General features: G+C 43.4%; 1 protein-coding gene across 1 annotated transcript in view; it reads right to left on the bottom strand.

The window, feature by feature from the left end:
• Nucleotides 1-761: 761 nt before the first annotated feature.
• Nucleotides 762-12,497, bottom strand: part of si:dkey-70p6.1 (uncharacterized protein LOC570575 homolog) — a 15,452-nt gene continuing 3,716 nt past the window's right edge. The window contains 7 exon segments of the mRNA XM_068733794.1: nt 762-3,026; nt 3,029-3,218; nt 3,984-4,121; nt 5,844-6,307; nt 7,710-7,788; nt 7,964-8,021; nt 8,970-9,191. Of these exon segments, the coding sequence (XP_068589895.1) occupies nt 2,680-3,026; nt 3,029-3,218; nt 3,984-4,121; nt 5,844-6,307; nt 7,710-7,788; nt 7,964-8,021; nt 8,970-9,103 (1,410 nt within the window). The 5' untranslated portion in view covers nt 9,104-9,191 and the 3' untranslated portion in view covers nt 762-2,679.

Here is a 12,497-nt window from a genome sequence, read left to right on the forward strand (position 1 = left end):
CGTCGCGCCGATACAGCGTCTCTCCTGCGCGTTTTGTTCGGGGCTGCTCCTCGCCGAGCGGACGACACTGCGATCGCGGATGTCACACGACGCACGCTGTATTCTCCAAGACAGCAGAAGACTCGCTCGCCCATGTGACTACTGCCTCAAGGTTAACCTGTTACCATGGAGACAAGCCCGCCAATGAAAATTCAGCAGACGGTTGCGATGTTGACTGCAAGCTTTTTGTTTTAAGGGGTGACCTATTTTTTTTTTTTGCTCCCCCCCCCCCCCCTCACCCTCACCCCACAGCTACTCAGACCCACTACATGGGCACGTGCACACACACATTCACACGGATGGGGGAAAAAAAACATGGGGAGGCTACTCACTCACACACACACACACACACACACACACACACAGTCACACACAGTCACATACACACTCCATGTGAAATGAGGTTGTAAGGTTGCAAACAAAAGAAAGGAGCAGCCTGAGATATAATGTAGGGAATGAATCGTATTTTAAAAACATTGGTCTTAAATTGACCCTGGGATGAAGACTGAAGATCTTTCCTTTGATGGAGCTGAAGACGTGAATCTACAGGCAGCTTTTGAGATCAGAAGAAACCGTTAGAATCTAAAAAGATCCTTCCGTAGTAGACGGCAGAGTGAACTCTGGGTGATATTAAGCCTTTTAGAGAAGGTGGTCTTCAGCGTTTCAGCACATTCTGCTTGTCTTTCAAATTTTAATAACTGACACTATGAGATAAAACATCCTTTTTTTTTAAAGTGCCACTTTATTACAAAAGTATAAACTTGACTGACATTTCATGAATAGTAATCTTGATATAAAACATTACAATCTTTTGCACTTTAGCACTTAATTACACGCTTTTTGAGTACAAGACCCTGTAGTCTGAATAGCAAACACACAACGTTAGCTGCCACATTTAACTTAGCTGGGCTTTCCAAGAACACACCGTAGCTTCATGGCTTCAAAAACAACAAACAGAATACACTGAAAATCTTTACATTGCAGCTGTTTTTTTCTTTTTTTTCCTTCTTCTTTTTCTTCGCAGTCTGTGTCACAAGATAAGTCATTCCAAAACACAATTAAACGTAATAGAAAAAGATAGATTTCTTGACAGTGATGATATATTTATTATTCTTTCTCTTTTGTAATGTACATACACATTGCATCAACATACAGTATTATCACATTGTTTGCTGGGGATATTTGGTCGAATGAAATCGTCAGTGTGTCGTCGTCCTCCGCTGCTTGGCGAAACCATTTGCTTCACATTTTTGCAATATTTTTAACACTGATAACAGAGAGAGGACGGAGTGTTCATCGATGGAGCGACGACGGGACATGACGTTTTTTTGCTAAATACACATCAGTTTCTACTGTAGCTTTCCGAGCTGCACTATGGTGAAACCCAAGCAGATTCATAATATGACCACAAAGGCAGGGACTGTGTTGATGAGCGGTCCACGGGTGGGGGGGGGGGGGGGGGGACTGAGCAGAGAGGGAGGTGTGTGAGCGGGTGGTGCAGTGAACTGTCTCCACCTTTAGGACTCGAGCGGCTCTCTTTAGTCTTGTTTCATCTGTGTGTGTGTGTGTGTGTGTGTGTGTGTGTGTGTGTGTGTGTGGCGAGAGGAAACCTCTCCTCTCTGCTTCAGAGTCCCAACTGAGCCTCGATCCCACTGGCTTTGTGCTCTACAGAGAAATAAAGCAACGCACTAAAAAATAAATAAACAACCAACGACAATAGAAAAAATAACATTCATATAGAGGTACCACATGACAGTGCTTGATTTTTTTTTTTGTTTTTTTTTTTTTAGTTTTTGATTTTTTTTTCTCACTTTTTTTTTTTTTTTTTTTAGCATGCAACTTGTAGCAGGCAAAGTGCAGAAACAGGATCAACAAAGTAAAACACTTGATTTACAGACGGCAGTGGAGACAGTTGTTCAGTCCATGTAGGATGAAACAAAAACATGAGTGAAATATCTGGTCGCTTTTTAAACGCGACAATGCTCTTAAATTAGTCGACGCTTTTTAGGAAGAATGCAAAATGTGTGCAATTTTTTTTTTGTTGTTGTTATAATACTCTCATAATTGTTTCTCTTGGTCCCTGAGCTTTCAAGTATTTTGATTAGTAATTCATTCCTTTATATCATTTAAATTCCGTCCTGAATCACATCTTGACCAACTCCGGGGAAGGCCTGTTCATGATAAGTGCTACCAAAATACTTCACACAATGCAGTGCCTTTCGCCCCTATAGGAGTCCTGCTAGGACTTTTTTTTTACCCGCTAGAATTGAGGAAGAATTTAGGCTTTTTTTTTTTACTTTATTGTGCTTTGCACATATGTATCAGTAAAATAGAAGTGCTACTGTTACCTACAGATCGCTCTGCAATGGTCTTGTGCTCATTTAATATTCACTACCTTTGGATTCCTTTTAAGGTTTATAGATCAGACTTTGTGTTCAGCCCAGGTCATAACGGATTAACATTATTGCCCCAAGGCCTGATGAGCCTGTGGGAGGCATGATGTTATGACTTGAATGTAAACAGTATGTGTGGGTGAGCATGACAGGGGCTCAGCCATCACTCCTTGGGGCGTTAAGCTCAGCTCCTTGTGTTGGAAGGTTCGGGGGTGGGGGGAGGGGGGGTCACAGTGCAGCCGCCGCCTCAGAGCCCCGTCACGTACATCTCCATGCCGTCGTTGAAAGTGAAGATGGTGGTGGTGCTGGAGGTGGCGGAGCCCTGCTTCAGGTCGCCGATGCTCTCGTACAGGTTCTCCCCCGGCAGCAGCAGGGCTTTAGCGGGCAGGTGCTGTAGCTTGGGGGTCTGCTGCGTGGGCGGCGGGGGAGGGGGCTGCTGCTGCTGCAAGGGCTGTTGGGCTTTCTTTCTCCTCGGCCGCAGGGTGGCACACGTGTTGGGGGGCCTCTCCCTCTTCCAGGCGCCTCCACCTTCCATGTTCTCATAGGCCAGATCGCACTCCTCTGTCCCGATGGACTCGTAGCAGTGGTCGTCGAGGGCCCTCCGATGGCTTTGCCCTCCTGAAGGGCCCACGTCTGGGGTTTGACCACTACACTAAACCCACCGTCCCGGTCTCGGTCCCGGTCACCGCGACCCAAGGTCCGGAAGCCAGGATTGGCTGGGGGAGAGCCGGGTACAGCTCGCTTCTTCTTTCCTGGTTTACACACCTTCGAGTACATCTCAGCCACCTGCAGTCAAACAAAACATTACTGAGGTTACGGACTGTGAAAAACACAGAAGTACGCTTCACTCTAGAGTCTTTATGCTAATGCAATGTTTACAAAAACATTGAATTATTCCTATAACCATTTTAGTTTGCTGGAAATTTAAGAGAATAAATAAATACATAGTTTCTCAAACTGTGACTCTTACAGGTACATGTCCCTTTGCTTAAATAAATCCATTATTTTGTATTATAATATAATTATAGAAAATAACATAATGTAGACCAGTGATTAATGGTAATACAACTTTTATGTTTTAGTTCACATCAAACAAATTGAATCTATTTTATTTTGAAGAGAACTGAACATTTATTTAAGGGTTCAAGTGCCGGGTCAAGCAGATGGAGAACAGGTAAACTGTAAAACACTGTGTAGAAACGTTCACGTTAAAGCTACCTCAGAGTGTGTGTGTGTGTATATATATATATGTGTGTATATATATATATATATATACATATATATATATATATATATATGTGTATATATATATATATATATATATATATATATATGTGTATATATATATATATATATATATATATATATATGTGTATATATATATATATATATATATGTGTATATATATATATATATATATATATATATGTATATATATATATATATATATATATATACATACACACACACACACACACACACACACACACACACACACACACACACACACACACACACACACATCTTTGAAAATGAAGAGTGGTCGCTCACCACAGCAGCAGACGGTTGTATATTCTCCACTGTGTGAGCACCCAGCGGTACCAGGGCTTTATTTTGGTGCATGAGCATCTCCTCATCCTCTGGTGGCTTCCAGATGTACTGCTCTCCGTTGCCCATAAACATCACTTCCTGACAACAGAACCACAAATTACATTTGGGGCAAAGCTAGTCACATGTTCATGTCTTCTATGAGTATTTGTGAGTATGAAAAAAAAAAAGCATTTTAAAACAAGACTTGATGGGGTTCATAAAAGACAAATTAACCACTTTAAACATGCGGAAGTGAGCGTTAGAAATCTATTGGATGGATTTCATACAGTTATTGGATAGATTTTCCCTGAAAGGTGGCCCTTGTAGCGAGAGAAACCATGTGCTTCTATTCTGGATGACTCAATTTCAACACGTTGCGTCATCCACAAGAAATTCAGCGGCGAACAGCCCAGCGAGCAGACAGCGTACACGTGTAAGCCCGTGAACTGTGCGTGTTGCTGAACTCGGGTCACAGCAGATGGCACAACCTCGCTGACCTCACGCAGGGCAGCAAATGGTCTCCCACTGTCACCTGGAGGGGAGCACAAAGCCTTGTGTCCACAGTACAAGCAGGCATCCTGCCTACACCGCTGCTGCTGCGAACATACGGGGGGGGGAGGGGGGGGGTGACACCCCCTGCGAGCAGAACCCCCCCCCCCCCCACTATCCCCAAGAAATATTCGACAAATATACACAGCTGCCTAGATTTCAAAGTAAGGACCACAGAAGTGCTAACATATCACAAGACCGTGCATGATGACGCCGAGTGCAGCGAAAACTGCAGCGTTGGCACGGTAACAACCGTGTAGAAGATCCTCTGCAGCATTGTGAGGGAGCTGGAACGCTTCCCCCTCACCAAGGCGACAAAAGACACATTGTCTGTGTAAAGTCTGACAAAATAGACAAATGCAGGAAGGATGCTTGTTGTGTTGTGCTTTTATTTTGGGGGGAACTCCGATTCATCACTCTGAATTTTTTCCGTGGCGTGCACACCTGAGAAAGCAGCCACAGGACTCCAGCTGGTGTCAATTACCTTGTTAGGCGAACAGAGAGCAGAGTGGGTAGATCTTCTTTGTTGAAGCTGCTTTTGTACGGGAGTTCTTCAGATTATACTGCATTTTATTTCATCTGGATCAGGGATTTCCGTTTGTATTTTGTGAGGTTACGTTGTAAATATATTACTTTAATGTGTTGTTCGCTGTGTAATGGGTGCAACGTCTTAAATCTGCTATGTTTGATCGACTCTGCTGCTCCAGTCAGACCCCTGGTAGAACCACTAGCAACCCTGCTGAGCTGTGAACTCCATCTCCCCCCCCTTCAGGTCATCACCTCTTCCCTCTCCTCCCAATAAAAAACGGAGTCCTGTTCACCTCCGCAACATCGTGAGATGATGCTGATCACAAAGGTGCGTAGTTGTTTATCTCCGTCATTTATGTGACAATCTGGTTACATATTTCATGTTTTTTTGCCTTTTATTCTAATCTCCTCCCATTAAAAACATAATCTATGTGTATAAATGTCACAATGTTAAAAACCCAAACAACAACTTCTTACTTCAACAATCTTAATATAAGGTTCACTTACTAGCTTTTCCACTTTCAACTGCATCTCATGGTCTTCATCAGCGTATGGAGTTTGCCCAGTTGTCATGGAGATGAGATGCAGCTGAAAGCGCTGGAGAAAAGCTTTTAGTAAGTGCACCTTGATTTTACTGTCACACTGTTGCACAATATGAAATGTATGAACTTTAAAGCTCAAGAACTTTTTTTAAATCATCAGATTAAAAAAAAAAAGAAAAGAAAAAGAAGTTCCTCCACCAACCTTTGGGAATGCCGGGACATTGAAGGCGTCCACGTTTCTACGCGGCAACTTTGTGCTGTGCGGGTGCGGCGGAGGAGGGGCGGGATGTGACGGCGGGGCGTGTCGTGGAGGCGGCACCGGCGGCTCCCCCATGTCCGTCCCGCTGTCCCTCTTTTGGGGAGCCTTTTCGGCCTTCCTCAGCTTCCTGACGCAGGCGTACTCGGCTGTCTCCGGAGGGTGAGGGTGAGGCGGAGACATGACCTCGGACTCGGTTTCGGGCATCCCTCCTTCCACGTCACCGTCTGGGTCCGGGGGCGCCGGGGTGTTGGCGGGGACGGCCGGAGGGGCCGGGGTGTCCGTCTGCCCGGCCCTGCCTACCATGGCGTACAGGGCATCGTCAGTACGTGTGGTGGAGGAGCCTCGGCCCACTTCAGAGTAAGTGTGCTCTCCGTCCTCTCCAGAGGGAACCTGGGGAAGCTGCCTGCCTTGAGAACGAAGGTCAGAGTTAGACCTGCGGGGCAGACAGCCCATGCTGGCGGGACCTTTTTCTTTTTTTTAGAAGCCTCTGAAAGGCAGATTCAGGTCGATGCCCACCATAAAGCAGAACTCACACACTTTTGCTCTCGTTGTACTGGACAAAGATTTGTGAACATGAATAAATCTCTCGCTGGTAGAAAGAGAAAATCTGGAGCTGACAGTAAACTGGGAATAGCTGTTTTAGAAAACGTGTCCAAATTGACTTCATTCCACTGCAGTGGAAGCAGGACAAGTATGAAGCAGGACATATGCTTATGTTTCTTCAAAAAGCCTCTCGGGCTCCTGTCACAGTGCCCACAAACGCAGCTCCCTGTTGACTGTCAGCGATGGAGCTCCAGGACTTGTCTTGGCTCTCTGATTTCTGTCTTTGAGAGAGAGAGAGATATGCATGTTTACAAATCAAGATTGAGCAGTCCAGTGGAACTGAGTTGTTATTGTAATGCGAATTCTGTTTTAGGGTAAATTGCAGAAGGATTTTGGATGAATTTAGGGCCGGATCAGATACGGAGAACGCCGAGGAAAGTGTGCGGTGACATGATGCAAATGTTAAATGTTTAGTTCATTTGCATTGTTGGGGGGGGGGGGGGGGGGGGGGGGGGGTTGTAATGTTTTTGTGGACGCCAAGTCTAGCAATCATGAATGAAGATGAGACAAATCAGAATATGCTACAGTTACACACATTTGTAGTGTTGCTATATTTACTCATTGATTTTCAGTTGTCACCATTTCTGAAAACCTTTTATCTCAGCTGTTTGTGATTTGCATGCCATCAAACAAAGTGAAAAGTAAATGCTTGCAGTGGTGGAATCCAAGTACATTTCATTAAGTACCATTTTAAAGTACCGGTATATTACTTGAGTATTTCCATTTTATGCAATTTTATACTTATACTTGTACTTTTTACTCCACTACATTTATTTGACTACTGGTTACTGTTTACATTCAACAAATTCATGCGTATAAAATATCATGCAATACTATACTAATCTATCCAGCAGGATACAACGTATCTAAAATTGGCCGCACATTAAACATTGAAATGCTCTTACATCATATCTGTTAGTGATTAAAAACCACAACATCTGCATTATTAATACTTACACTTCTGATATTGTAAGTGCATGTTGCTGATAATACTTCACTTTGAACAATTGAAGTATTATCAGATCATGGTGTGGTGCTTTTACTTAGTACTAAGTAAAGGGTTTTAGTACTTTTGCCACCACTGCATGATCATGTATCATGAACAGACTGTTTAATTCCATTAAGGAGATGCAAGGTTTTCACCAGACGGCAGTCGGGTTCCGTTCAGAGCACAGGTCAGGATTTATATGCGAAAGATGCACTCACTTTTGCCATTGCAGTTCATCTTGTTCATCTCAGTGTCTGATTTACTGATGGACCGCAGCTTCGACTGTCTGAGTATACCCTGATGACGCACACAACACACACACACACACACACACACACAGAGAGAGGTCCAGTTAAAAACTAATTAAGACTGAAGAGGTGTGCTCTGAATTGATGTTGTTCCCTGGTCAATTGAGTTGTTTCAGCCACCTCTGCTGCAACACAAACAAAAACGTGGAGGAGCTGATACCTACCATGTCCATGAGACGGTGCTTTCCACCCTCACCGGGAACATTGTGTGTCTTCCCCTTCCTGTGGTAAACACAACCGCTCTGTCACACAGGTTGACACTTACTACAGTGATGCACTTGTGTGTGTGTGTGTGTGTGTGTGTGTGTGCGCGTGCGCGTGTGTGTGTGTGTGCAGAGTTTGAGTCACTGTCCATGTGTGTCTGAGTCATCGTGTGTGTGTGTGTGTGTGTGTGTGTGTGTGTGTGTGTGTGCGTGTGCGTGTGTGTTTGAGAGAAAGACATTACGGGAATATTTCCATATCTGCGTGCCAGTTGTGGTGTATTTACTCAAGTACTGTACTGAAATACATTTTTGTAGTAAAAAGTATTTATACTTTACTTGAACATTTCCGTTTTAAGCTATTTTATACTTCTACTCCACTACATTTCAGGGGAAATATTGTACTTTTTACTCTACATTTATTTGACAGCTGTAGTTACTTTGCAAATTCAGATTTTAGATACAAAATCTATTTCAACTGATAGATGTATTAGTATAGGTTACACTCCCCAACAGTACACGTTAAGTAGTTATCAGCCCCTTTACCAGCTGCAGCTGTACACATGAATGCATCAATTAAATATACGATTTTGACTGCAGTATTTTAACACTGTGGTATTGATACTTTTACTGAAGTAAAGTATCCGAATACTTCTTCCACCGCTGGTCACAGGGGACATTTTACTGCAGTACCTTTTACTTTGAGTACATTTAGCTGATGATACTTTTTTACTTCAGTAAGATTTCCATGCATGCTTGTAATGGAGTATTTTTACTTTGTCGTAGTGGTACGTTTTGCTTCAGTAAAGTATCTGAGGAATTCTTCCACCACTGGCGCGTGCACGTGTGACTGAGCACGTGTGTGTGTGTGTGTGTGTGTGTGTGTGTGTGTGTGTGTGTGTGTGTGTGTGTGTGTGTGTGTGTGTGTGTGTGTGTGTGTGTGTGTGTGCGTGCGTGCACGGTGCCTCACCTCTGGCAGCCCACGCAGAGCACTACGATGAGGATCGTGACAACAAAGGCTGAGGCAGCAGCGATAGCACCCAGCAGCAGGACCTTGCCGTAGGGAGGAGCCGTGAAGTTCAGCCCGTCCTGCATGGAGGCCATGTGGGAGCGCTGACGCTCACTTGCTCTCACTCACACTCACAACCTCACAACTCATCCACGCAGGGAAGAGCCACGGTCTCACTGGGATCTGCAGCGAGAAGGCACAGAGCGGTGCTCAATTACAAAAAAAAAATGATCCAGCCCATACCAAAACTTTAAGTAGGTTAACAAAGCAGCGGAACCAGGAGTTAACATATTCACAGTGAAGGAAGAGGGAAAAGTGAGAATTCCTGCCCAGCGCTGAAGCAGTGAAGTGAACATTACGCCTCCGGCATGCGTTTCCGTTTCACCTTGTTTGATGGATTACTGGGATTACACTTATACAGACCTCAACCGCATACCTGCTTACAAACAATTCGCCCAAAATCGGGGTCTGCATAGCATAAAAGTGAACTAGCACTCAAAGTAATCCAACCATTCTACATGCAACACTTTGAATAAACCAGAAAATACATCTGAGCACTGAGGGCTGATCCGTTTGTCAAGCAGCTGCAGCGCTGCACACGTGCAAATGCATATTTCCCATCAAACAAGAACAAAATACATATTGAGGAGGTACGATGAGTCACATCCAAAAAGCTGAACAGGCCAGCAGGCGGAGTAACCTGAAACGCCGAAGGAGACGAGTATGAAAGCAGAGCGAGCAGACAGAAACATCTTTCTTGCTTCTCCTTGCTGCTTGCCAGACAATCTCACATTTTGGCAGTGTAATATGTTTCAAATAAACAATTAAAAAAAACAAAAAACGTGGCGCCGCAGCAAAAAAGACCAATCAACAAGCCTGTTCTAATCTCTGTCGAATCATGCCATCTGTCTGCTGTGACTGCGTGTTTGTTTGTCACTCGTCCGTCAGCAACAACAAGACCGAGCGGCAGACTGCAGGAAACATACTGCCTGGGTTTTGTCGAAAGTCTTGTTGTTGTTGGGATGACGACGCTTAACTGTCTGTCCAAACGTCTCTTGTGTATTTATTCAGCTCATGACTACAGATTTTTACCCCAAACAAAACGCTCCATGGTGGATCTTGTGCTTTAGGACAAAACTTTTCCTCAATCCTCCTTGCGAGTGATCAAACGTGATGCTTCAAACATGCGCTTCAGTCATGGCTCCTTTCCTTCCAGACAGAATTTTTAATCTTCACTTTCCAAATCACTATTTGTCTGTCGTCTGGGGAGCAAACTTGTCTCTTCTCTGAAGCTTCGCCGAAGCATCGGACACCTCAACATTGTTGCTGGGTTTTTTTTTTTTTTACAGTACAGATCTGTAAGTTTTAAACGAAAACGTATTAGTTTGGATGTAGCCTCAGTGAGGCCTAATGAGGATTCAAGCAACCCAAGCGTGGATTGCTGGTATGCTCTTCTCCGTTCTCGCCTCCTCTTCAAACACATTCATGACCTCGTCATTTGGTTAAACTTAATTTTGGGGTTCTTTATGTTTTATCCAAGATAAATATTACTCACTAAAACTGCACAAAAATGATAGAAATCAACCAGATTGTTGCACATGTTTGTGTTTCATCCATGTCTGTAAATTTAGGCCACACAAGTGGGCAAAAGCGACTTTTGTCCATTTTCTGCCACCCGAACAGGGACATTTATATATGTTTATACAAATATATTCTGGAAGTCACTGATTATTTAAAAAAAAAAAAGATGCAAGTTCAGAAGTGTTACAGTACAGTATGCTTTGTGCGTCGTCTTTCACAACAGTAAAATCCTTCCGTCTGTCTTGGCCAATATATTCTGCACATCTCGCCAAGACTGGCTGCATGTTCTCTATATGCACAACAGATTTGACTGCTCAAGCTGGCACACGTCTGACCCAATGTAGCACTATTTCTCTGTGTTTTTCATTTTCTAAAATTCTCCTTAGAATGTGACATGTATCCTTCTCTCACTGTGAATCTCCAGCCATGATCTGCTGACTGACACAGCAGTGCTTTGTTTGGAAGCCGAAAAAAATGACCGCGTTGCAATTTTTTTTTTTTTTTTTATTGCCGTTATCTCGAGATCACAAGTTAATTATTTAGTTATCTCAAGACAAGGAGCTTTGTTTTCTCGAGATAACGAGATAATCAACTCGTTAGCACGAGAAAACAAAAGGTTGTTTCCTTTTATTACTTATAGTTTTTATCAGAGATCAGGAGTGTAATGCCAGCATGCATAGCCCGGCTGTAAATAAATAGTATGTAGTACGTATGTTGAGGCATGAATTACACATTTATGCCTTGACTTAATGTTGAGTCATAAATCCTCCCCAACAAGGATCTTAAAGACTGAAAACAGGTGTGAACAAATGAACAAGAGACACATTTTCTCCATACTTATCCTGTGATTTCGATAAAACAAGTCATTTTCTCGTGATAACTTATCTTCTGATCTGGAGATAACGGCATTTAAAAAATAAATGCAAGCACGGCCGTTCTTCTGCTTCTGTTGCTTTGAGCTAAATGCTAACCTCACTTTTAAGTCGGTCTTAAGGCAACAACCTCCGGGTCTGACAAGTGAAGCCGGAGGTGACTTAAACCTGCATTCTTTCTAATGGCCATCAAGAGGCGACTCCTCTGGTCGCATAAAGTGTCTTGTTAAGCGTTCGGTTGTAAGTAGCTCCGCCCTCTCGTGTCACTTCTGGTTGCAAAAAAACAAGATGGCGACGGCAAAGAAACAAGATGTCGATGGTCAAAAATGCCGAATTCAAAGCTTCAAAGCGGCAGTCTTTAGTATCAAATCCCAGGTAGACTCACTCACTAAAATTACACTAAATGATACTAATCAGTCAACCTTTTGTTATATTCACATATTCCTTGAGTCTGGTTTAGGCCACACCCATTCCCACCTGGTTGGAGGGCATGTCGATGTCAGTCAAGACTTACAGACTTTTTTTTGCTGTGTGTTTGTTTTTTGCTTCTCTGTGTTTTTGAGTCTCTTTGTAATTGGTTTGTTCTTTTTATAGGTATTTTTTTTCTGTGGTTGTTTTGCCCCTTTTTGTAGTCGTTTGTCATTTCTTTGTAGTCTTTTTATGTCTCTTTGTAGTCATTTGTGGTTATTTTGAGCCTCTTTAAGCGAATCCCAAGTCTCTTCAAATGCATCCATGTTTGCCTCACTTCCGTCTCTCCATGCCTCCCATGGTGGGAGCGAGACAAGGAAGGCTTGGGATGCACCTTTTGAGTGACATTTTCTAGGCCAGGGGGGCCCTGACACTCTGGGCTCCTGGGCCTGTGCCCGGTTGACCCGTTCAGTAATCCATCCATGGTCTGATGTTTATATTGCCCCCCTCGGCGGTTAGGGATAAGGGTCGACTCAGGCTTAGGGGGAAACAAACTGTACTTCTGTTTCTTGACACTATCAAGAAACAAAAAAAGATTAAAAAAAATACTTTTTTCCTCAAAGGAGAA

Source organism: Cebidichthys violaceus, unplaced genomic scaffold (assembly GCF_023349555.1).
Source record: "Cebidichthys violaceus isolate CVI_PGR_0920_01 unplaced genomic scaffold, fCebVio1.0.p SCAF_6, whole genome shotgun sequence".
In the NCBI taxonomy this organism is placed as follows: domain Eukaryota; kingdom Metazoa; phylum Chordata; class Actinopteri; order Perciformes; family Stichaeidae; genus Cebidichthys; species Cebidichthys violaceus.